The following is a 27046-nucleotide window of genomic DNA, read 5'->3' as shown; positions in this document are numbered from 1 at the left end:
TGATTTTCACAGATGACTGCAGGTTCACCCTGAGCACATGAGACAGACATGAAAGGGTCTGGAGAAACCGTGGAGAACATTATGCTGCCTGTTACATTGTTCAGAATGACCGGTTTTGTGGTGCGTCAGTGATGGTCTGGGGAGGCATATCCATGTAGGGACACACAGACCTCTACAGGCTAGACAACGACACCTTGACTGCCATTAGGTATCAGGATGAAATCCTTGGACCCATTGTCAGACCTTGTGCTGGTGCATTGGGTCCCGGGTTCCTCCTGGTGCATGGAAAAGCCCGGCCTCATGTGGTGAGAGCATGCAGGCAGTTCCTGGAGGATGAAGGAACTGATACCATTGACTGGCCCCCCATGATCGCTTGACCTAAATCCAATATAACACCTCTGGGACATTATGATTCGGTCCATCCAATACCGCCAGGTTGGACTTCAGATTGTCCAGGAGCTCAGTGATGCCCCGGTCCATATTTGGGAGGAATTTCGGCAAAATGGACTAGCCTACCACATCATTTTTTCACTTTGATTTTTGGGGTGTCTTTGAATTCAGCCCTCTGTAGGATGATAATTTTCATTTCCATCAAACCTTGTGGCATTCTTTCTTTCGTAACACTTTATCCAGTCCATATGGAAATAGATATCCAGCATGATTTGACCAATCAACACACTTGGATATTTAAACACACCAGGCTGAATAGTGACTTTCTGTTTTATACCACTTTTGGCACTGAGCAGATGATCTGGGGCCTCATGTACAACAACGTGCGTAGAATTCACACTAAAACATGGCGTACGGACAAAACTAGGAATGTGCGTAAGCAAGAAAAAATCCAGATGCATAAAACTGTGCGTAAGCACAGATCTACGCACATTCCCTTTATAAATCCCAATGAGCGTGAAATTTTACGTACGTGAACGAGCCCACAGCCACTCCCCCGACCCGCCCATATTTATGTATATTTGCATATGTAAATCTGTATAAATGCCCGCTTTGTTCTATGTTTTTCTTTAACAACAATGGACAAACCACGAGGGAAAAAGAAGTATTTCTGCGAGTGCGAAGTGGAGGTCATGTTAACAGAAATCGAGAAAAGAAAAGTGATATTATTTGGTGGTATAAGTGGCATCAGCAATAAACGAAAGTTGACAGAGTGGCACAGCGTGGCGGAGTCAGTTAAAAGTGTTGGTTCCAAAATTCGCACGGTGGCCGAAATTAAAAAGAAGTGGTCGGACATTAAAATCGACGTGAAAAAAGGAGTGGCCGCTCACCGTAAGAGTCTTAACAGCACAAGCGGAGGTAGCGGAATTCCCGGTCTCACACCCTTTGAGCAACTAGTTGCTGCGATGATTGGGGACACACTTTTATCGGGTGAGGGGGACGCTGATGTCATCGCGGGTGAGTTTTTCTTGTACCATACTTCTTTGAATTACTTGCATGTTTATGAATAACACGTAGGGCGCAGATGCGGTGTTACTTTCGTTTATTCTGTTTGTTTATTCTTACAGACAACAGTACAAGAGGTGCCCCCAATGCATTAATAGAGGGAAAGTGCTTTCTATTTACATAAGCAAATTCGTTCTCTGAAGGTGACTTAATAGCAATGTGCGCGCAGTCGATAGCTTCGTCTACGTTGGGAAAACTGGACATCGCTGCAAATTGCACTTTAATATTTGCCTGTTCAACCACAGTGTAAGGAAATTTTATATATCTGGGCAAGGGCGTAACTTTGGCTGGAACATTGGGGGGGGGGGTGGAAGTCTCCACCCATGACAGGGGAAACATGATTATTGGGGGGAGGTGGTCATCACCCCCCTGGAAATTACGCCCATGTATCTGGGTGACAAGCAGATTTTGCCGTCCCATACAACACCGGCATGGCGTGACTCAGTGTTGACTGAGAAATACCCGATCAGTCCGCAAGTTCTCGCTGAAAAGCACCTGTGGACAGAACTTGTAAAGGAACAGGTAGCCTATAGCGCAATTCCTCATCGTCTGCTTTTGTAATGCTGGCCCCAGTTTAGCACACAGCTCCAAAAGGATTGCTCTTGGAAATCTGAATCGACTTAGAAGCCAGTCATCATCATGGGCCAGGAAATCAGTATATGATCCCTGAATACGAGCTCTATTCTGACTCTTCCATTTGCAATGTCCTCTAACAATGCAAGAGCAGCCATGGTTGGAATATTTTTTGTCTTTCTCTGCACCGTTTTATTGTCACAGATTGATTACGATCAGGTGACCGATGGCCAAATAATTTCGGTGTATTTCATGCAGACCGCGTCATGAATGCGAGTCTGACACAATGAAACTGCAGTAGCACTCTTTTGCCAGTAGGTGCCTCCATTTTGCCAAATCGAGCAGAAACTTGCGTACGCCTTGTCTGGGGTTGCCGTGAGAATGTGCGTGGCGGTACGCCAAGTTTAGTTTTTATACATCTCGACGTGAGCGTGGAAACGGGCGTGCGCAACATTTTTGTGCGTAAGCACCGTTTATACATGAGGCCCCTGGTGATGTCAGAAAATGAGTACACACTTGCTGTTACCTCACCCCACGCCTGCTTCACCTCTAATGGCTTAGGTGGAACTCCCAGATTTCTGCATGAGCAGGTCCGTTACCTTGGTTGCAATCCAATCTGGTTTGCCAGGTAACCATGCTGTTATAATTAGATGCACCAATCCAGACCTATTTCACGGATCGGGTATCGGCCATGCATGACCGATCCACATCCTACACTTACTTTTTTAGTTTTTGGCAGTCTCTAAAAATATAGCTTCTATTTCGTGTTGAATCTATTTGTACAATCAATCGCACGACAGCTCTTTCCCATTTTACATGTGCTGCGAAGGGTATGCGCATGACATCACAGCAGGTGGAAGTCACTGTACTCACACCCGTTGAGTAGCAAAAATGACTGAGGGGCAGCGTTAGCGTTCGATTTGAATGCCGCAAAAAAACACATGTAAAATGGGAAAGAGCTATACTTACTTTTTCAGTTTTTGGCAATCTCTAAAAATATAGCTCCTATTTCGTGTTAAATCTATTTGTAGAATCAATCGCGCGACAGCTCTTTCCCATTTTACATGTGTTTTTTTTGTGGCATTCGAATCGAACGCTAACGCTGCCCCTCAGTCATTTTTGCTACTCAGTGGGTGTGAGTACAGTGACTTCTGCCTGCTGTGACGTCATGTGCATACCCTTCGCAGCACGAGGAGCGTAAGATGAGACGTGACGATCTGGGAGTATTTTATGCTTTTAACAGAAACCAGTAGCACGGCGATTTGCAATCTTTGTAAAATAAAGTTTTGAGAGGTGGGAATAGCGTTTAATGGACAATCCCACTTAACAAAGCGCACATAACTGTGCGAGACAAAAAAAGCAAAGGATGATCTGGGAGTCGTTAATCTGAACTGTCTTGCGAACTCGCTGCAGCTTGTGATATGAGAGGGGCTGCCATCGCAACAAAGTGTAACCGAGCTGACGCCAAAGGGAGAAAAATTGTGTTAAAATTTTAAGCATTTGCCACTTGTGTATACTTGCTTTGTAGATAATCATATTGAACTGCAAATGCCTCAAAAATGCTTAAAAAAAGATGTACAAACGAGGTGGAACAGTATGTTAGGTATGTTTGTAGTAGCCTAATTAAATATTTTTTGTCATACATTTTTTCCATCTGTATTTACTATCTGAAAAAAATTATATATAAAGTATAACAAAGTAAAAAGAGCTCTTGTATCAGAATCTGTATTGGTATCGGCAGTTGTGCATCGGAATCGGATCGGAACTGACTACAAACAGAAACAGCTGATCACACAGGGATTTCACACGAGGTTAATGAGGGGGCATGGCACACGGAAGGAGCAGACAATCGGGGCAGGACGCATAGATTTTTTTTTTAACTTTACACATTGTTTGGATACATTTTGTCATGCTACACGGCGCACGGAGCATTGACAGAAGCTCAGGAAGCCAGAAGTCGGGGCGAACACGGGGTTTAATATGAACAGCAACGATAGGGACAGGCAAAACACGGGGTAACATTACAATGACCGGACTGGGGAAACAAACGGAAACGCGGACTAAATACAATGGACTAATTGACAACGATCAGGAACAGCTGGTAAACACGGGGAATCCACATGTGGTTAATGAGGGGGCGTGGCACACGAGAGGAGCGGACGATCGGGGCATGACAGAACCCCCCCCCCAAAGACGCGCACTCCGGGCATGCCCCAGGGGAGGCGACGGACAAGACGAGACCGGGGACACGGGAACTGGAGAGACAAAAAAAACAACAACCTCAACGGGACACAGGGAACAGTATGGACATACAGAACTGGCACAGGGTGGACAACTCAAACAATAAGCCACAAACCACGGGGAACGCAGACAAACACAAAGACACCAACGACAGAAACATGGGACCTGGGGACACTAAAGGGGACAATGGAGGGACCACACCAGGGGGCACACAGGGACGAACAGGGGGCGTGGGCACAAACGGACAGGAAGGACACACAGGAGGCACAAAGAAACCGATAGGGGACAAAGGCACAGAAGGACGAGGAGAAAACGTGGGGGCCACAAAGGGACTAGAGGACACCGAGGGATGAGGGGGAACCACAGGGGGCACAAAGGGACCAGAGGGGAGCAATGGCACGGAGGGACGAGGAGCAAACATGGAGGGCACAAAGGAACTAGAAGGGAACCCCACCGTCAGTGTCCCCTCCCTTTCTGGGAGACCGAGAAGCAGGAACCCGGCCGTGAACCACCTCGATGAGGTGCAGGTGGTTGGGGTGACCCCCCGGGGGGGTCCACAGGCACGGTCAGGGTGATCCCCGAGGGGTCCCACTCCAGCTCCTCCTCCAACTCCATTGTGGAGAAAGGAGCGGGGGTTAGGTTGTCAGGGACCACCTTGGGGACTGAGGCCGAGGGAGCCGGGACCGGGGAGACTGAGGCCGAGGGAGCCGGGACCGGGGAGACTGAGGCTGCATGGGGCGACACGTCGGCCTCCAGGGCCAGGACATCTGGACCTTCCTGGGTAAGCACGCCGGCCGTCGGGGTCGGGTAGTCTGGAGCCGACGGGTGTGGTGCAGACGAAGCCAGGGCCGGGAAGTCGGGCGCGGGCAGAGCAGGAGCCGCGGGGGACACTGCAGGGGCCGCTGGAGCCGCGGGGGACGCCGTGGGGGACACTGCAGGGGCCTCGGGGGATGCTGCGGGGGACACTGCAGGGACCTCGGGGGATGCTGCGGAAGGCACAGGAGTCACAGGGAGCACAGGAGTCACGGGGAGCACAGGGGACGCCAGGACCAGGACCTCGGGCGGTGCAGCAGCAGCCTCCAAGCCAGCAGGGGGTGCCGCAACAGCAGCTGGAGGCACAGGCACCTCTAGGGGCACCGCAGGAACAGGAGGTAGTGCAGCCGGAGCTAGAGACATAGGAACCTCGGGGGCGAGAACAGAGACCTCAGGGGGCGCTGCAGGCGCCACAGGCTCCGAACCAACAGGGGGCGCTGCCAGCACAGGCACCTCTGTGGGCGCCGCTAGGTGCGCAGCCACAGGCACCGGGACCACAGGGGGCTAAGCTGCCGCAGCAGGAGGCACAGGCGCCTCTGGGGGCGCCGCAGGAACAGGAGGAGCCTCGGGGGGTGCAGCAGGCGCCCCAGGCTCCAGGCCAACAGGGGGCGCTGCAGGCGCCACCGACTCCGGGCCAACAGGGGGCAGTACGGGGACCTCCGGGACCACTGGGGGCTGAGCAGGGGCTGCAGGGGCCGCGGGCGCCGTAGCAGCAGCAGAGGACTGAGCTGGGAGCTCGAGCACTGGAGTCACAGGGAGCTGAGGGGGCTGCACAGGGGACTGGGCAGGGTGTGCCCACTCCAGGCCAGCAGGGGGCAGTGCAGCTGGAGCAGGAGGCACAGGAACCTGGGGGGGCACTGCCGGCGCCACAGGAACCTCGGGGGGCGCTGCCGGTGCCACAGGCGCCTCTGGGGGCGCCACAGGAGCAGGAGACCCTTCCTCTGCGGGAGGAGTCTGCTTCAACCGCAAGGGAAGCAGCTTTCTCAGGGTTTTCTCTGCCTTGGCAAGCTGCTGGAGCGGGGAGCCTGGGGTAACGGCGGCAAATTCCCTCCGGAGCTGCTCCTGGAGGGCACCCGCCTCTGGGGAGGCGCTCACTGCGGGCTCCCCCACCACTCGCCAGTAGAGTCCCTGGAGGGTGAAAAACCTCCTAGCCGTCTCCAGGCAGGGCCGTGGCTCAGGAAGCACGGGGGGCACTGCAGCCTCAGGAAGCACGGGGGGTGCTGCAGCCTCAGGAAGCACGGTGGCGCTACCCCTTCAGGAACTGTGGAACCCGCGGGATAGCGTCCGTAATACACCTGGCCCCTTTAAGGGCCAGGTGTGTCCCGATGAAGGGACAGGCTGCGGGCTTAAGCAGCGAAGCAGCGGGCGGACTGGCTTCGGGCATCCGCTCAGGCGAAGCGGTGGTGACGTCATCCGCGAACACCCCCGGGTGGAGAATCGGACGTGGATTCTCCTGATGCGCATCAGGGTAAGCGGCAGAAAGAGAGACGGCACCCAAACAGACCTCCTGCGCGTCTTCCCGTCTTCTGCCTCTCCGCTTCTTCTTCCGTGTTCCTGTTGCTGTGAGACCAGGCACATCGCGAGCCGGCTTCGGTCGCCAGTCAGCCTCCGGCCAGTACAGGCTGGGGTCGCAGAACGCGAAATTCGCCGGGATCATCCTGGGAATCCCGGGAAGATCGTCCCTCAGCGGGTACGCCGACGAAGTACCCGGTCTTGATTTAGGGAGTCCGGTCATTCTGTCAGGAAGCCAGAAGTTGGGGCGAACACGGGGTTTAATATGAACAGCAACGATAGGGACAGGCAAAACACGGGGTAACATTACAATGACAGGACTGGGGAAACAAACGGAAACGCGGACTAAATACAATGGACTAATTGACAACGATCAGGAACAGCTGGTAAACACGGGGAATCCACATGCGGTTAATGAGGGGGCGTGGCACACGAGAGGAGCGGATGATCGGGGCATGACACATTTATTTTCTTACTTTACAAATTACTGTTTTGATAAATGTGCTTAGATGTGTTTAGTATAGTATATGCTCTTCTTGTTTTATCCTGTTCATTTTGTTTTTAAATGCTAAAAAAAAAATTCCAATATAATTTTGTCTAATGTTGCCAGTGCCAGCAGTGCCGCACTATTTTGTAAGGCATGCACTTGGCCAATCATGCACCACTTCTCTCATAAATATTGAGACAACGCGTACCACCCTGCAAAAAGGAAATTTGCCGCCCATCCCGCACCCCCGGCTGCGTTTACCAGCAGAGCTCCGGAGCCTCTGGAGAAAGGCTTGAACGCGGTGTTCCAAAGTTTGGGAATACTTCAGTCATGTCACCTTTCCTGCACCTCTACTAGCTGATGTTAATGGCGCTGTTTCAGTCGTTTTATATTTTCTGTTTACTTATTCTGTCATGTAAGAGTGAGGCCTAAATCGTTCCTTGCTTACTGAAGTAAGCTTAGCTATAAGCTACCTTTGCTAGTGTTTGTTAGAAACACGTTTCTCTAGTTATGACATTCCATGTTTTAGCATCTATTTCAACATTAATGTCAAATTGTTGTACTGAAATAATTAAGTAAAAAGTATTGCAGTGATTATTAACTTCAGTCTAACATAGAAATCTTTTTGAATCTCTTAAGATTTGCCTTTTTTGTTTATAATGCTCTAATGTTTAAAAAATGTTTTAATAAATTGAAATGTTAGTGAGAATTTCAGATTTGTGTGTGGGTGAAGGGGTGAATTGTTGTATTAAATGACTAACTTAAATAATTGCTTATCAATAAATCTATCAGAACAATCGAAAAATTAATTGTTAGATTAGTCAAATAATCAAAAAAATAATCGCCAGATTAATTGGTTAAAGAATAATCATTTGGGACAGCACTAATACATTATTTTCTCTGGCTGGCTTAGCTGGCTGTTTCTCTAGTTCGTCTGGTTAACTGGTTTAGTAGGATAACCAAATCACATTACAATAGCACTGGTATTGTTTAACTAAAATCTAACTCTTTTAAGTTTTGTCTTTGTAGTGTAAATGGAATTAGATTCAAAATTTTCTGTGATGAGTGAAGTGCCCACAATTCACAAAGTGATGATGTCTCTTTTCCCATGTAGTACCTTCCATCCCAGAGCCTTTTCTAATATCACCCACTGCTGTGCTAACCAGCAGCACCATGTCAGGTGCTTCGGTAAAGGTGGCAGTGCGAGTGCGCCCCTTCAACTCACGGGAGATTGGGAAAGAGAGTAAATGTATCATCCAGATGACTGGGAACACCACCAGTGAGTACCGCTTCCAGGCTGTGTGTCAACCTTGTGGATGAATGGTATGAAAGCTTAGCATGCGTGGCACTTTTTACTGTACATTATGGTGTAGTACTGTTAATTTTTTTGTTGTCAGCTGTTATTTGTTGCATATTTATACCGGGCAAAAGGACTTGCTATTTTTTTTCTTCAATTTTTTTCTCCTCGCATCCATTTAATTTCTCCTTTCATGTCCCATTAGGATAGTAGATAGAAGTCTACACGCTTGCTTGTTTATGTTACCACCATTAGCACCAGACTTCCACGTGTCAGTCCCTTAACAAAATGTACGACTATACAAATATATTAGCAGTGACAAATGTGACCAACATAATTACAGTAACCTACATTTAAATTGATTTTGAATTCTTGATCTTAAAATCACCATCTTGAAGAATTGTGATTTGTAAAGTAATTGATTCCCCCCATCCCTGTCGGATAGTAATGTTTACGGCTGGTCAAAGATTGAAATGTGCAACCAGAGGGTTTAGGTTTGAAGCCCTGGAGATGAAGAACTCTTCTCTTGAACCAAATATAAATTTGAAGGCTGCTTTAAACAAGATGAGGCTGCAAAGAAAAAATTGTGGTCTTAAGAACATTGCTAGTTTGCGGTCTTTTTCAGCAATTATCAACCCAAAGGTACCCAAAGAGAATAAAAGCTTCAACTTTGATTACTCCTACTGGTCTCACACATCAGTAAGTAACTGTGAAACATAATTCTTATTCTAAATATCCAACATGCTAAGGTTTATATATTACTTTTATATAACTTGGCTATATGTCAGGTGACTTTCACCTCTTTTCTTATTTTTCAGCCATAACACTGTGTTTGTTCTTGAAACACACTGAACTTATTATCTGATTAACATAGGCTGTAACCATATGCTTCATTGCCTGTGTTAGTCGCTATCTTTGTTCTGATAATGTTTATAGGGTTTTTGTACTAGCTATTCAAACATATCAGCCCATTTGAGTTGCAGCACTTCGAGTAAGACACTGACTGTGGAGGGGGTGATACTGAACCTGGAATCTTTCTGCAGCCAGAAGACATTAACTATGCATCCCAGCAACAAGTGTATAAGGACATTGGAGAGGAGATGCTGTTGCATGCCTTTGAGGGCTACAACGTCTGCATCTTTGCCTATGGACAAACAGGGGCTGGCAAGTCGTACAGCATGATGGGCAAACAGGAAAAGGACCAGAAAGGCATCATTCCACTGGTGCGATACTAAGAAATCTCAACTTCCCAATGATGCATGATCATATAAAGCACACTCAAAGAATGAATGGAAATTGCACATTTAAGAAATGCAATGAAAATACCAAGCTATATGTAACATTCATAGAAAATGAGTGTAAAATGTGATATTACTGAATTTTTCTCCATCAGCTGTGCGAAGACCTTTTCACAAAGATCAATGACAGCAATAATGACAACAGCTTGTCTTACTCTGTTGAGGTAAGAGTGACCACTTGCTTTAGTGTTATTGGAAATGATAGTAAGATCCATTCCTGTATGCTTAACCAACACAATTTGCCCCTGCTTCTAGGTGAGCTACATGGAGATTTACTGTGAGCGTGTACGAGACCTTTTGAACCCCAAGAAAAAGGGCAATCTGCGTGTCAGAGAGCATCCTTTATTGGGACCCTATGTTGAGGACCTATCCAAACTGGCTGTCACCTCCTATAACGAAATCCAAGACATTATGGACTCCGGAAATAAAGCCAGGTAGTAGGTTTAGGATTAGGGCTATGGTTATTTGCAGAATTCTTTGGAAAAAGTAAAAAAATGTCAAACGGTACATTTGTATTGAGTATTGTTCTTCCTCAGTTCTCTTGGAAAAGCAGGCCTTCAGTGTTTGATGATTTGCAATGTGCAAATCATGCAAAGAGTGATTTTAGTGATTCTGTTTAATGAGGAGCAGTATGTCACAATAGCTTTGAACAAGTAAAATACTGGAACAAATTAGCTAAAATGTATTGTACTATACGTTTATTGTACTGACATGTTATGTAAAATAGGCTCTATGCATGCAATGTCTGTGACGCAATTTCCATTAGGTATTATACCCGCAGTCTAGTTTCCGGTTTGTGGGGTCAGCAGCTAGCCTGAAAACAAAACAGTGATATTGTGCTTAAGAGCTGCAAATATATATATATTTTTTATAAAACGTGAAAGAAGGCAACAAGGGTTGCCAGCTCTAAAACATCTGGCATGACACTCATGCTTTTTGACTTTCATGCTTAAGCAAGAAATATTACGCCAAACTATATTATTCCATTAGAAAACTAAAATTAGCTGCATCAAAGGCATTGGGGTAGTCTGCAAACCCTACAAACTTTTTACAAGTTAATAAGACTGTAACATACATGTAAATATGTATGCAGACTTGTCTTGACTTGAAAATTGAAGTTGGTTGACTAGGGGTGGGCAGTACAATGGTATCATAGTTATTGTCTGTGTGATTGTGGGCTACGATATGGATTTGCACTGTACTGTTAACACCGTGAGAAGCCAACATACCAATTATACAACAGCATATTATTAAAAATAAAGCATTTTATTTTCTTCCAAGTTTCAGTTGTAATCTGAATATTTATCATATAGCATGTGTAACCAGTTTAGCTGCGTTGTGTGAATTTTCTGTTAAATATACTCTAACAGCATGTCCTGATAGCACATTAGCAAATTCAAAAACAGATTTTGTGTAATTATACACATTAAACAATAACTTGGTTACATATACACTCACCTAAAGGATTATTAGGAACACCATACTAATATGGTGTTTGACCCCCTTTCACCTTAATTCTACGTGAGAAATTGAACAGGTGTTCCTAATAATCCTTTAGGTGAGTGTATTTTATGGCAAATTCAAAGTTGCAGTACATGGAGCCCTGCTTCCTGTGTAGGTATTGGTCCAATGCCTCCTTTATATACACTCACCTAAAGGATTATTAGGAACACCTGTTCAATTTCTCATTAATGCAATTATCTAATCAACCATGGCAGTTGCTTCAATGCATTTAGGGGTGTGGTCCTGGTCAAGACAATCTCCTGAACTCCAAACTGAATATCAGAATGGGAAAGAAAGGTGATTTAAGCAATTTTGAGCGTGGCATGGTTGTTGTTTCCAGACGGGCCGGTCTGAGTATTTCACAATCTGCTCAGTTACTGGGATTTTCACGCACAACCATTTCTAGGGTTTACAAAGAATGTTGTGCAAAGGGAAAAACATCCAGTATGCGGCAGTCCTGTGGGCGAAAATGCCTTTTTGATGCTAGAGGTCAGAGGAGAATGGGCCGACTGATTCAAGCTGATAGAAGAGCAACTTTGACTGAAATAACCACTCGTTACAACCGAGGTATGCAGCAAAGCATTTGTGAAGCCACAACACGCACAACCTTGAGGCGGATGGGCTACAACAGCAGAAGACCCCACCGGGTACCACTCATCTCCACTACAAATAGGAAAAAGAGGCTACAATTTGCACGAGCTCACCAAAATTGGACAGTTGAAGACTGGAAAAATGTTGCCTGGTCTGATGAGTCTCGATTTCTGTTGAGACATTCAAATGGTAGAGTCAGAATTTGGCGTAAACAGAATGAGAACATGGATCCATCATGCCTTGTTACCACTGTGCAGGCTGGTGGTGGTGGTGTAATGGTGTGGGGGATGTTTTCTTGCCACACTTTAGGCCCCTTAGTGCCAATTGGGCATCGTTTAAATGCCACGGCCTACCTGAGCATTGTTTCTGACCATATCCATCCCTTTATGACCACCATGTACCCATCCTCTGATGGCTACTTCCAGCAGGATAATGCACCATGTCACAAAGCTCGAATCATTTCAAATTGGTTTCTTGAACATGACAATGAATTCACTGTACTAAAATGGCCCCCACAGTCACCAGATCTCAACCCAATAGAGCATCTTTGGGATGTAGTGGAACGGGAGCTTCGTGCCCTGGATGTGCATCCCACAAATCTCCATCAACTGCAAGATGCTATCCTATCAATATGGGCCAACATTTCTAAAGAATGCTTTCAGCACCTTGTTGAATCAATGCCACGTAGAATTAAGGCAGTTCTGAAGGCGGAAGGGGGTCAAACACCGTATTAGTATGGTGTTCCTAATAATCCTTTAGGTGAGTGTATGTCAGCGCATTGTTTTGCATTCTCAATAAATTCCATCATTATGTATTGGCTTTTTCCATTACCATGAAAGGAAAACAATTTGTAGAATGTTTCAGTGTTCAACATATGGAGTAAATGCTATGGCTAGATTGGTTGTCGGCATGTGCGGCTAGATATCTTAATCAAGACAATCGGCAAAATACTATTTAAAAATGGGTTGTCTGTATACAGTCATATGCAAAAGTTTGGGCACCCCTCAATAAATAACATATTTTGGTCATTTTTTAATTGAAAAGATGTAAACAGTCTCTGTAGGAAATGGAAAAAATGCACAATATTTTCACCAAACATTGATGCATAGTTACTTTCATAAAATGTCATAAATTGAAGAAAGACAAAAAATAAAAACATTTTTGTGGCACTCTGCAAAAGTTTGGGCACCCTACATAATCAGTACTTAGTAATACCTCCTCTGGCAGATATCACAGCTTGCAAAACGCTATAGCCCGCTAAAAGTATTTCAATTCTTGTACTTGGGATTTTTTCCACATTCTTCCTTGCAAAAGGCTTCTAACTCTGTAATATTATTTGGTCGTCTTGCATGCACAGCTCTTTAAAGATCTACCCACAAATTTTCAATGATGTTTAAATCAGGGGACTGTGATGGCCATTCCAAAACCTTCAGCTTGCGTCTCTTGAGGTAGTCCATGGTGGATTTCGAGGTATGTTTAGGGTCATTGTCTTGTTATAGAAGCCATCCTCTTTTCAGCTTCAGCTTTTTTACAGATGGTGTGATGTTTGCTTCCAGAATTTGCTGGTATTTAGTGGAATCCATTCTTCTCTCCACCCGTGCAATGTTTCCTGGGCAACTGGCTGCAACACAACCCCAAAGCATGATAGATCCACCCCCATGCTTAATAGTTGGCAAGGTGTTCTTTTCATGAAATGCTGCTCCTTTTTTTCTCCAAACATGCCTTTGCTGATTGTGGCCAAAGAGTTCTATTTTAACTTCATCAGTCCACAGCAGTTGGTTGCAAAACACATCAGGCTTCTGTAGATGATCTGTTGCATACTTCTGACGTTGGATTTTATGATGGGGATGCAGGTAAGGTTTTCTTCTGCTGATTCTTTCATGAAGGTCTTGTAGAATGGTGCACCACCACTCCTGAGTCTGATAAATGTTCCTGCAGTTTTTTTGCAGTCAAATGGGGGTTTTGATTTGACCAACATACGAGCAGTTCTCTCCGAGAGTTGTCTTGGTCTTCCAGATCTCATCTTGACCTCCACAGTTCCCCTGAACTGCCATCTCTTAATTACATTTCTTACTGTGGAAACTGCAAGCTGACAACGCTTTGCTATCTTCTTGTAGCCTTCTCTTCCATTGTGGGCATCAATAACTTTCATTTTCAGAGTCTGACACAGCTGCTCAGAGGAACCTATGGTTGTTGAGTGTCCACAAGTGTGTGCACAAGGTTTGAAGAGTCACAGTATTTGTAAAGCTTTGAAATTGGCACCAGCTGACATTTACTAATGACAGCTGTCGCCATGCATCAGATCTAACGAGCTGATTAAGGTCTGAAACCTTGTAAAAAGAATCTGAGACTTTAGAACTCATATGGTGCCCACACTTTTGCAAGTGCCACAATAATGTTTTTATTTTTTGTCTTTGTTCAATTTATGACATAAAAAGTAACTATGCATCAATGTTTGGTGAAAATATTGTGCATTTTTCCATTTCCTACAGAGACTGTGTTTACATCTTTTCAATTAAAAAATGACCAAAATATGTTATTTATTGAGGGGTGCCCAAACTTTTGCATATGGCTGTAGCTTACAGACCACTGACCTGTGGTGGTGTGTGAGTCAGTTACCTTTATGCAATGGTCTTCCACTCTTCCTTAGTTCATCTGTCTTAAAATCTTTTGCTTGTGGCATGTATATACTGTATATGATTGCTGATTCTGATTGCTTGCAAAGTATAATTTTTTTGGCTTTCAGCAAGGAAAACAGACACATGCAACCTCACAGAGAATGAATACTAATACAGTATTAAGTATTTTAAATTAACTGAGATTAAATTGGAATTTGATCATTTTGCTGTGCTGACAACATCAACCTGTATCTTTTGTGTTCAGGACTGTGGCTGCTACCAACATGAATGAGATCAGCAGCCGTTCTCACGCTGTATTCAATATCATCTTTACACAGAAGCGGCATGATGCAGAGACTGAGAACACCTTTGAGAAAGTAATGCTTCAGTTCCCTGTCAACCTTGTTCACTATTACTGTGTTAGACTTATTAACCTCATTGCAGCAGTGTTCAGAAACTTTACAGTAGATCAATTTTCTTGCTTTTAAGTCTGACTGTGATTATTAAGGATTTTATATGGTGTTTATTAGAATTCTAGCAGTGTGGAGACTAATAACATTAATATTACCTTTTATATAGTGAAATTGATAATAGTTCATATCAAAATAACAATTATACATGCCAAGTAAAAAGCTTAAAAATGTTAAAGGGGAATATGAGGATTAACTTAGGTACTTGCATTAAATGCAAGATAAATATCAATAGATGCCAGTCAAGATACCATGCTAGTTATTCAATCTTATATACTACACTTATAAACTGGTTCATTATCATTACAATTACAATTACATTGTTAATGTCTGGAGCAATGGTCAATTTCTGTTGTAGGTTAGCAAAATCAGTTTAGTTGATTTGGCTGGAAGTGAGAGAGCTGATTCCACAGGAGCCAAAGGCACCAGGTTAAAGGTGAGCAGGTACTCTGATATTAATCTACCCAATGTTTCACTTCCTAACAACATGACATTACTGCAAAATATATTGTTGTATTGACTGAATGCTTTCTGTTTAATTTCATGTTCAGGAAGGAGCAAACATAAATAAATCTTTGACGACACTGGGGAAAGTTATCTCTGCTTTGACTGAAGTTGTAAGTATATTATCTTAGCATTTAACATTCTTTCATTTCCTTCACTAGTGGATGTTTGATCAAGACATTTTGCCAAATTATTAATAAGTATTATAAATATTAATAACAGTGATGATAATCTTTGCTGTTTCCAGGATTCTGGACCAAATAAGGTATTTTCAAAGAAAATCATATATTTTCTAGAATTTATGGAATGTTCATCAAATGTTTGTTTCATATATAAATATATATACACACACACAGAACAAGAAGAAAAAGAAGGTGGAGAGCTTTATTCCATATAGAGATTCGGTGCTCACCTGGCTTTTGAGAGAAAATTTGGGTAATACACATTTTTACATTTCAGATGTATTAAAATTGTTTCCTATATATTCTAGAATTTTTTAAGGCATTCATAAATCTGAAATCTAATGTTTAATCCATTCTTTGCATATTTCATAAAATACTCTGATTTTATCGAAAAATAATAGAAAATAGTCTTGATTGTCTTTTTGGCTTTCATCCCTTTCAGGAGGAAACTCTCGTACTGCTATGGTGGCAGCACTTAGTCCTGCAGACATCAACTATGATGAGACGTTGAGTACCTTACGGTAGGGCTAAGAAATGGGGAAATGCACAGATTTTAAAAAATCCATATTAATAATTGCTGTCTTGTAGACTGATAAATGATTTTTATTACCATAAACTAGTACAATATATTGCTGTGTGTGTGTGTGTGTGTGTGTGTGTGTGTGTGTACAATGCTTTCCAAAATTATTGACACTCCTTGTAAAGATTTGTAAAAAGAATTAAAAATCCACCTCTTGGTGAAGTTGGTTCATGTCACACTGAAAAAATTAGAAAAATCCATCCTTTCATTTAAATAAATTTAATCAAATTTTCAACAAAAACACATGTGCCACAATTTTTGGCACTCCAGCATTTAATACTTCTTTACAACCTCCCTTTGCCAGTATAACAGCACCTGAGGCTTCTCCTATTACATTTATAGGCTTGGTGAATACAGAGTAAGGCATTTGAGACCATTCTGCTTTACAGGATCTTTACAGATCATTCAGGGTCTTAGGCCCTCTCTTGTGCACTCTCCTCTTCAGCTCAACCCACAGGTTTTCAGTGGGGTTCAGGTCAGGGCACTGAGAAGGCTATCAGATGGTGGTTTTGGAGATGTGGCAAACCCAAGATTTTACTTTGTCTTGTAATTCACCAGCAGTGATTTTTTTTGCATCTCTTGCGATCCTCGACACTGTATGTGGGGGCAAAATAAACTTGGGTCCTCTTCCAGGCAGGTTTGTAACAGGTCTAGTAGATGTTCACTTTTTTATCATTACCATAAGAGTAGAAATTATTTTCAGGAGAGGAGCTATTTTATATACCCACTTCCTGACTTATGAAGATCAACATACTTCTCCCCCATTTTTTCCATTTTTACAAATCTTTACAAGAGGTGCCTATAATTGTGGAGGGCACTGTGTGTGTGTGTGTGTGTATGTATATATATATATATATATATATATATATATATATATATATATATATATATATACTGTAAAACAAAACACACACAATTTTCTCTACTTCTTTTGGAGATGTTTCCACTCAAAGCTGAATGGTCATGTGAGACTTTCTGAGCTACTTCCCTTTCTTTGTCTTCATCTGCTACAGGTATGCAGACCGAGCCAAGCAGATCCGCTGTAATGCAGTAATAAACGAGGACCCCAACAATCGTTTGGTGCGTGAGCTCAAGGAGGAAGTGTCTCGACTGAAAGAGCTTCTTTATGCCCAAGGCCTTGGAGATATTATTGAAAGTAAGAACAATGTTGTGGTGGTGCAGTGTCTTATAAGCATGACACGTGACCCTTATGAGAGAGACATCCAAGCAGAGATTCACTTGCAGCCTTTTGCAATATACTGACAGAGCAAAACTATACAAAAACATACACACAGTGTCCAAACATGATCTCCATGCACGCATATTTGTTTTTGCACTTCACTGTATTTTCTTTACTGTTGTCTTTAAAAATGTTCCAGTAAGCTGTGTGAGGTATTTTGTCTGCTACTATCTGTGGAAATTTTTGTTATTGCAGAGATCCTTGGATTATCTATAATGCCTTGATTCCCTGAAATAATTTGCTGTTATCTAATTTTAAGGTATAGTATTTAGCAACTGGAAAAATACCAGACTTCAGATAAACCGTAAATTTCTAAGCATTTGAGGTTATAAGATACATTTTGAATTATAAGTTCACATTTGATATTATGTTATTCTCTCTTTTTCTTAGCATATTGAGGTCCAGGCACAGAGATTGCTGGTTTGAAACGTTTGTTCTGTATTGCTTTTGCGCTTTGCAGCTTATATAATTTACTGTTGTTCTTATTTAATTGTAAAATCATTTAGTATGATTTGCAGTCTGGTTGGGGGTGGCATGGTGGTGCAGTGGTTAGCACTGTTGCCTCTGGGACCTGGGTTCGAGTCTCCGCCTGGGTCACATGTGTGTGGAGTTTGCATGTTCTCCCCATGTCGTCGTGGGGTTTCCTCCGGGTACTCCAGTTTCCCCCCACAGTCCAAAGACATGCTGCGGCTAATTGGTGTTGTTAAATTGCCCTTAGGTGTGCATGTGTGAGTGAATGGTGTGCAAGTGTGCCCTGCGATGGGCTGGCCCCCCATCCAGGGTTGTTCCCTGCCTCGTGCTCCGGACCCCCCACGACCCAGAAGGATAAGCAGGTTGGACAATGGATGGATGGATGCAGTCCAGTTAAGTTAGTAAATACAGCAAATGGTCCATGAAGCATCATTTTGAGTATAACTAGTCCTAACTCTTGGAAATCGACAAGTTAGCGAATTTGGCACATTTGGTTGAAGCGGTTACTGTGTACAGTAGTTATCACAAGACTCATAAGACCCACAGGAGATGTTCATGAAATAATTTATTAATGTATTATTATTATTTCTTATTTAAAATAAATGTAATTACATTATTGCCCTGGTATCACTGTTTCTTTTTTAATTCATTTTGTTTGGCATAGGTTACTATGTTTTGGAGTCACATTCCCCTAACCCAGGGGTGGCTTTAAAGGGTCAGTGTGTATGCAGGTTTTTGGGATAACCTTTTGGTCAGCTGTTCAAACCCAGGTGTGAGAACTCTTCAGCCAATCAGTCCACTAATTAGTAATTTAGTTGCAGTGAAAACTCACATACACAATGGCACTTTCTGGGTAAAATTGGCCAGCCCTTCCCTAACTCTCTTTTTCCCATTGGATATGTGTATTTCAGTATGTGACTTGAGTGAATACCATGTTTGCATTAAGCAGGATTGACTATAGTAATTTACAAATAGCAGGTAAATGTAGCATGCCACATTCTGCAGAGCAGTATAAGTGTAAATCTATGGACAGCCTCTAAAATCTGGTTTTTGCATAAAGTACTTTTAATGTACTCAACTCATTAGTAATACATTGGCAAATAAATCTGTAAAGATTTGTTCCTTATTTGCCCTGCATTTTTTACCCTGGGAAACCAAAACGTGCCGGATCAGTATACTGTAAATTGCATGAAAAATTTGTCAGTGCTATCTGATTGTTTCAGACTTCAGGGAAACATGCAATGTTTCTTTACTGTACCCTGATTCTATAGAAAATGCTGCTGTAACATTTCAGGGAGGTAATTACAACAACAAAGTTCTGTTTTTAGAAAAATGGCATTATTGGTAATTAACTTTCAAACACCTCTCAGTGAATCTTGCACTGGCATCTTTTCTTTAAGGCTTGTTTCTTTGGACCATTATTTTTATTTTTATTTTTTTTTTACAGATTAATTTAAACCTGTTCTTTTTTTCTTGTTGTTTTTTTCTGCTTCTCTGTGTTACTCTTACCTTTTGTTACTCTCCTGGCTCTCTTTCTCTATCCCACTGACACTTCTTCTCACAGATTAATCCAGTTACAAGAACGATAACAATAATCACCCAGCTGTCAATCAAAGCAGTGATCTTTCCACAGTTACCAGTGCCATGACAGGGAGGAGCCCCTGTCCATCCCTCTCCATCCTGTCCAAACAAGCTGGATCCAATAAGAGCCTTCATGACCGCCTCCTGTTCAGCCCAGGCAGTGAGGAGACCATTGAGAGGCTTAAGGTCTGTTGTAAAGCACTGGGTGAAACAGTGGGTAACACAGATTCCCATTGTTTCTGACTGTTTGTGATTAATGTTGTGCCTGCCCTGTGAGAGACTGGAATTATGTTCACGTGTTTCTCTGTCCTATGTTACCAAGTAAAAGATGCAGGCCCCTGACTGAAAGAGGGATTGATAACTAATGAATTCATAATTAGCTTTAATCTGTTTTTCTATTTGTGTAATTTTTTTGTAGGAAACAGAGAAAATTATTGCCGAGCTCAATGAAACTTGGGAGGAGAAGCTTCGTCGTACAGAAGGCATTCGAATGGAACGGTCGGTTTATATGATGCAGAAAATGCCTGTGTATCTACAACATACATTATGCTTATTTGATATGTGCAAGGCCTGTGCACAGGGAAAACACTGAAATGAAATATATACTTGGATGACATATAAAACAAATAAAATATAAAAGAACATATTTTAAATAGAAAACAAAACATACGTACAACTGTAATATTAATAATAATAAAAAATTAATGATTCATTGGCAAAAGTGTTGTAACGGCTTGCGGGCGAGCGAGGAAGCAGGCGAGCCCAGCCGGGAATTCAAGCAAACCGGGTTGATTACGACGGAAATGAGGGGAAACAAGCAAAACTGCACACAACGTCAATGACCGGACTAGGGAATACTGACTCGGACGCGGACTAAATACACAGGATAGGCAGAAAACAACAGGCAACAGGTGATGACAATCGGCAATTAACATGAGGTAACGAGGTGGGCGTAGCACACAGGAGGAGCGAACGAACAGGTCATGACAAAAAGTATAGTCTATTATGCTTACAGTTTTATTAAGACAACTAATGTCTAGTATGGCAACTATATTATAGTTATAGTGCAGTGCTAGCTAAATGTAATCGGGGATTGTGCCTGCCACAGATGTAATGAAACTGGGTAGTGTGCAGTAACAGCTGGTGATAACAATGAGGTGCTGGTTTTCCCAGAGAGGCCCTCCTGGCAGAAATGGGTGTGGCCATGCGAGAAGATGGAGGCACAGTTGGGGTCTTCTCACCTAAGAAAGTAAGCTAACTTCCAAAATGAACGACTTGCTTCTTTTTCTCGCAGATGTTTCTTTACTGAAAATGAACATGATAATTATTCATAAAACCTGCCTAGTTTTGTTGCTTAAGTCAAGCAACAAGTCCATCCATCCATCCATCCATCCATCCATTGTCCAACCCGCTTATCCTACTGGGTCGCGGGGGGTCCGGAGCCTATCCCGGAAGCAACGGGCACGAGGCAGGGAACAACCCTGGATGGGGGGCCAGCCCATCGCAGGGCACACTCACACACCAGTCACCCACACCTAAGGGCAATTTAGCAATGCCAATTAGCCTCAGCTAGCCACAGGACTGTGGGGGGAAACCGGAGGAAACCCCATGACGACACGGGGAGAACATGCAAACTCCACGCGCATGTGACCCAGGCGGAGACTTGAACCCAGGTCCCAGAGGTGCGAGGCAACAGTGCTAACCACTGCACCACCACGCCACCCCCAAGCAACAAGTCACATAATAAATCACAAAGCTAGAAAAATGCAATTGAAATATCCAATGACAGTGTCTCTTACTAGAAATCATGACCCGGTTATTGAAGATAATTCATAGACTTTGTAGTTCTGACGAACTCCACACAGCAATTGTATCACTGTGCAGAAGAAACTGCTGGGGTGCTTGTGTTCATATCTTCTGCACAGTGATATGATTGTTGTGTGAAGTGCAATTGAAAAAATTGCTCCTTGATTGCACAGCTCCTTGATTACACAGCTACACAGGCTGTGTAACTAGGTCATGATTTCTGGTAAGAGACATTACTGTTGAATTTTTCAAAAATATTTTTCTGGCACTTTAATCACCACAGAAAGAATGCCATTCACTCCCATTATATTTGAGAGAACCTGACATTTCTATGACCAAGAACTCCAAAACTATACAACTATACAACGGAACAACCTATGGATAGTGCAGAGGTGGCAATTTCAGGTACAGAAAGTAAAAATATAGACCATGATTTACTTTCAACCAACTAGTTGAGCATAAAGAGTCAGTCACAGAGTACTCAACTGGTTGGTTGAAACAAAATCTTGGTCTGGATTTGTACTTTCTCAACTTGAAATTTCCATGTCTGGGATAGTGTCAGGGTCAGCACCTTTTTGTCTGAGTCTTTTGTCTTGTCCCCGTTTGGCCAGCAGGTGTCGCGGGCCATCCCGTCATTAGTGTTTCCCTTGCTCCCCATTGGCTGCATGGCTCAATGAGCTGAGCATGTGACTACCCGTAAACCCCTCTTTCTTGTGTTCAAATCCAACCTCCTCTGTCTTTGTATTTTTGTAGATTTTGTTCCCTTGTATTTCATTTGTATCAGTTTTCTAGTTCCTGTGTTTTGATTTGTATTCGGTTTTGGTTTTTGCTTTTGTGCCCCGATTGGTTAATTGTTTTCACCTGTCTTGTATTATCCTTGTTAACCTTTTGTATTTCAGTTCCTGATCCTGTTCTGTTCCTCCTGGAGTCATTGATGTCTATCATTGATGTCTGTCAGCCTAGTATTTCTTGTGTAGCTCATAAGAAGTTAGAGATGGCAATTTCGAATAATCAAAACAATTTCGAAACAATCGAGACAAACAATGTTTCATAACGGTTCGAAAAGTTTCGAAACACTAGTTGTGCACAGCCTGCTGGCAAAATCCGGAACTGCAGCTATAGCAAATACGGCAGAATAGAAATCTATTGCTGCAAGTTTCGAATGTCACGAAGCTCGAACTGTCAAAAGTGTGCATAATACAATATAATTCCCTTTTTGATTATTTTTATATTCTGTCATAGGTATCCTCTATCTACAATTAGCGTGTGATAACTTTTTGCCAACCGTAATTCAACTAGTACGAATCATAAAAGCGTTAGATTATTCATGTATTTTGTGTATGGTCACGAAACCTCTCTTGCACTAATATCAGTCTGCACGTCCACTTATGTGGCCTCTATAATGGAGCATATTTAGCCACCTGCTCATTTCACCATGCTGTGCTAAAAATGCTACTGGGGATTATCGCTGCCCAAAGCCGTCAGACAACTGCAGTGGCGGAGCTAGACTTTTATTTAAGGGGTGGCCAAAGGGTGAGCATGGGTTTCTCAGAGGGGTCCATATAAATGTTTGGCAGAGACACTATAAGAAGCACTATTTAAATTTTCTTTTTATTTCACGTAGCTAGCTATTACTAAATTAAAATAGATTATTTAAATGAATGAATCTAGGCAGCTAATTAAACCCTCACATTACAGTATAGTGAAGTTGATTCAAAGCTTTAATATGACATGCATAGCCTGCTTACATGCAGTAGAATACTAATGACTGGTTCTCCACATATACACTTACCACACAGACGTCAAGTAAGGGCTAGCTTTGCTAAAATAATATAACAACACTGTAATTCAGTCACTAAATCATACATACGTACAAAGATGCTGTCTAAAAGACGATCTATATCAGCACGAGCAGGGCTTGTAGCTAATTTAAACGAGACATGGAGCAGACAGTGCGCAACACTTTTGTTGTGAATTCTTTCGATTTGGGACTCTTGCTCGGATAACTGTATTGTTTCCGTATGGGACTTTAATTGCAGCATATATTAGTTTAGAGGTTGCCGGGTAAAACGGGAGGTTGCCAGGTAAACCGGAGGTTGTCGGGTAAAGTGGAGGTTGCCATTTTCTATCATACTCCTTACAGCGCCGAGCTGAAGCAGAAGTCACTGCTGATGTAAGCACTTAATGTTCGAATTATATGAGTTTTACACGATCGCCTATGCGATGTTTATATGGGTTAGCGGAGATTATAAAGTTGTATAAGCGCTTGCCGCAAGTTTGCTTGGCGAGTAAATATAACCCAGCTGCGTTCGCCGGTTGGACGCATTTAGTGTTAGATACGCCGCTATCCTAATGAACGGGTCTGTTAATGTTGTATAAGTTAATGGATATAGGCTGTTCGTGTAGGTGATGCATAGTTATAATTATAGTGATTTGTGCTTTAGTGCTGAATGTATTGTTGTAACAGTATCATGTGACTCAATGTCTCCAGCGGTCGATCACATCACACACCGGCATCAGGGGGGTAGAATCCCCAACACAGCGGTCCTTCGAGCCGGGTGCGATGTCGTTCATGGACAGAGCAGCCCCTCACCCTGATCCTGAGGTTTCAGAGCGCCCAGTGAGGCGTCGTCATCGCACACCCACTCATCTGGGAAACTACATCCTTGACCACAGCCATCAATGGTCAGCCCCTCGTCACCCAGCCGAGACAACAACCGAGGGACATAGGGGAGCCGCGTTCGCTGTAGACGTATGTCAAGCAGACGCAACCTCCATTCAGAATGGATGCGCAACCTCACACAGTCTGAATTCAGACGAATTCCTAAACGTAATCCCACTACGTCGATTCATTGAATCTATATCCCAGAGTGAAAGGGAACAGGCAGCGGAGATTGTGCATCTCACCAGCAAGCTGTCGCAATGCGAGAAACGGTAGCGCCGTTGCCAGGCACTTCTGGAGCACATCTCCTTCCTCATGGAAGAAGAGGGTGAAAGGGAGGACCAGGGAGCAGAGGCTCCCACAGCTGCACCAGACCGAGAAACACTAGTCACTCCACCTGACCATGTGACCTATCATATTAGCAGACGGAACACTGCAAGCTCCCCCGCAAGGCAGTCGAGGAAAACAGAGACTGGGGAACCTCCATGTACAGCAGGAGTAATGCATCAGTGTCGCACAAACTCACCATCAACAACAGCTAACGCAAAGTGTCCAAGCACCCCCTCTTCAACTATTTCATCTGGACCAGCTACCCCAGAACCACTTCATCGACAGATCACTGAATCTGAACCCCTGCTACCACGTGAAGTAGCAGTACCTTACCATATCACCCAGTGGCTCCTCTCAGTGCTCTCTGCCCTGCCATCATGCCCGAAAATTATTCAGCTAAACCGAGCTACTCATTGCCACCATCGGTGTATCATGCCCCCATGGGCTGTCACTCCCTGCGTCGCCTTCCTGCGATGCCTCTACATTCATTCTCAGCCCCAGCCGTGGGTGAACCACCTCTAGCTGCTCCACCCAGCCTGGCTAACCCCACATATCGGCTATCCTATGGCCCACCAAAACCTAGAATTCCTGACTTCATGACAGATAGTGAGAGAGAGTTTGCCAATCTGAAGTTAGCATTGGATAACCTTCTAGAGCCACACCCAGAGCTCACCGAGAAATATAAATATCACATTCTTCTTGAACATCTCAAACTGCCTGAAGCCCAGATGATCGGGCAGTCTTGCCGCCATCATCCCTTACCATACTCGGCAGCTATGCAAGCCCTCCAATTCCAATACGGACAACCACATCAACTAGCTCAGAGTGAAATAGCGGCCATCTTAACAGCCCCGGACGTGAAACCCAGCTATGCTAATAGCTTCCAGAACTTTGCTCTGAAAGTTCACCTTCTAGTCAGCATGCTCTTCTCCTTGGAGGGCCCACGAGGTATGGAGCTCAACTGTAGCCTGTATCACCCGCAATTAAGAAACCTTCCAAAGTACACTGTCTCTTTTGTGACAGCAACGAGCACTTTATCAGCCAATGCAACAGCATTAAAGGGAGGTCTGCCACGGAGCTGGCAAGGTGGATTAACGAGGGATGGCGATGCTGGAAATGTGCTCGTTTACACTCGCCCATGTCATTTAATCTTAAGAAACCTTGCAGCGACTGCGGTGGCCTACATCTCCAGGACATCGGTCGACGTCCTCCTCATCTGGAGCTACGGAGAGTAGAATCTACTTAACCCTTGATACTGGATCAGGCAAGGTGCTCCTGAAAATAGTTCCGGTTCTGCTATACAGCAAAACCAGGTCAATTGAGGCCTTTGGTATTCTAGATGATGGAGCCCAGCGATCTATGATCCTGCCTAAGGCCGTACATCAGCTTCAGCTAGATGGTGAAGGTGAGACGCTTGCCCTTCGCTCAGTGCGGTTGGATGTCACGCATCTCCAGGGCCTGAAGGTCGACTTCGAGATCTCCCCGAAAGGTAATCCACGCCAACGCTACACGATCCAGGGAGCTTTTACTGCCTCAGGTCAGGACTTAGTTGAGCAGACCTACCCAGGTCATAAGCTCCAGAAACGTCACCCACACCTATGGGGCATCCCCCTACAGTCTTTCTCCAATGTACAGCCATTGGTACTGATTGGATCAGATCATGTCCAGCTAATCACAGCTACTGAGCCAGTGCGTGGAGGAACTAAAGGCGGCCCAGTGGCAATCCACACTGCCCTTGGGTGGGCAGTACAAGGTGCTGAGGGATACAGAATTGAGCACGTTTCCACCCCACAGTGTCTTTTCATCTCAGTCATGAACTCAGATGATCTCCTCTTTCAGAATGTCGAGAAACTCTGGCAACTTGATGTTCTGCCGTTCAGGAACGAGAAGTTAGCCAATCGGTCCCGTGAAGACCAGGAAGCCTTAGACCTTCTGTAGGCGAAAACCCGGCTAATCAGTGTCAAAGGGGTTTGTCATTACACCACACCCCTCCACTGGAGGAAGGGCGCCCCCCAGCTTGATGGTTCCATACAATCAGTCATGCCAAATTTGAGGAGCACTGAGAGAAGACTCAGGATAGATCCGGAGAAAGCTAAGGTCTACTCAGCAGAGATTGAAAGGCTGGCTCGAGAAGGATGCATCACTGCAATTCCACCCAAAGAGCAGGCCCGATCAGCCAAAGCGTGGTACCTTCCCCATCACCTGGTGTTCCACAATAGCAAACCACGACTGGTCATCAATTGTTCATTCAGGTACCAGGGCACCTCACTCAATGAGCAACTCCTATCTGGCCCAGCATTAGGCCCATCACTGCTGGGTGTTCTCCTGCGGTTCTCTATCTGGCCCAGCATTAGGCCCATCACTGCTGGGTGTTCTCCTGCGGTTCAGACAATACCCGGTCGCAGTGAGTGGAGATATCCGCTCCATGTTTCATCAGGTCCGCCTTCTGCCAGAGGACCAACCGTTACTTCAATTTATCTGGAGGGACATGCGTTGCCTTGATCCTCCAGATGTGTATGAGTGGCAGGTACTGCCGTTTGGCACTACAAGCAGTCCTTGCTGTGCCGTCTTTGCTCTGCAGCAGCATACTCGTAAACACCAAGAAGATTTCCCTGATACTCTACAGTCAGTACAACGGAGCTTTTATGTGGATAATTGTCTTGAGAGCTTTCCCAGCATATCCGCTGCAAAGCAGAGAGTGGACCAACTGCGTGCTCTACTGGATTCAACCTCAGACAATGGGCAAGTAATCAGTCGACAGTGGTGGCCCATCTACCAGCTGAAGCAAGGTCCCCAGCAACAGAACAGTAGCTTTGTCAGAACCGATCAGAC

The 27046-nt window shown here is 44.0% G+C and overlaps 1 protein-coding gene across 1 annotated transcript in view; it reads left to right on the top strand.

The window, feature by feature from the left end:
* The first annotated feature begins 8202 nt into the window (after nt 1-8202).
* LOC111839796 (kinesin-like protein KIF1A) overlaps nt 8203-27046 on the top strand; it is a 35616-nt gene continuing 16772 nt past the window's right edge. The window contains exons 1-14 of the mRNA XM_072700098.1: nt 8203-8360; nt 9004-9077; nt 9422-9601; nt 9772-9840; nt 9932-10110; nt 14654-14765; nt 15217-15294; nt 15410-15475; nt 15719-15797; nt 15987-16065; nt 17138-17325; nt 19469-19602; nt 19835-19914; nt 20590-20665. Of these exons, the coding sequence (XP_072556199.1) occupies nt 8255-8360; nt 9004-9077; nt 9422-9601; nt 9772-9840; nt 9932-10110; nt 14654-14765; nt 15217-15294; nt 15410-15475; nt 15719-15797; nt 15987-16065; nt 17138-17325; nt 19469-19602; nt 19835-19914; nt 20590-20665 (1500 nt within the window). The 5' untranslated portion in view covers nt 8203-8254. The remainder of the gene's footprint in view (nt 8361-9003; nt 9078-9421; nt 9602-9771; nt 9841-9931; nt 10111-14653; nt 14766-15216; nt 15295-15409; nt 15476-15718; nt 15798-15986; nt 16066-17137; nt 17326-19468; nt 19603-19834; nt 19915-20589; nt 20666-27046) is intronic.

The sequence above is a fragment of the Paramormyrops kingsleyae genome, chromosome 15 (assembly GCF_048594095.1).
Source record: "Paramormyrops kingsleyae isolate MSU_618 chromosome 15, PKINGS_0.4, whole genome shotgun sequence".
In the NCBI taxonomy this organism is placed as follows: domain Eukaryota; kingdom Metazoa; phylum Chordata; class Actinopteri; order Osteoglossiformes; family Mormyridae; genus Paramormyrops; species Paramormyrops kingsleyae.
This window is presented reverse-complemented; position numbering and strand designations above follow the sequence as displayed.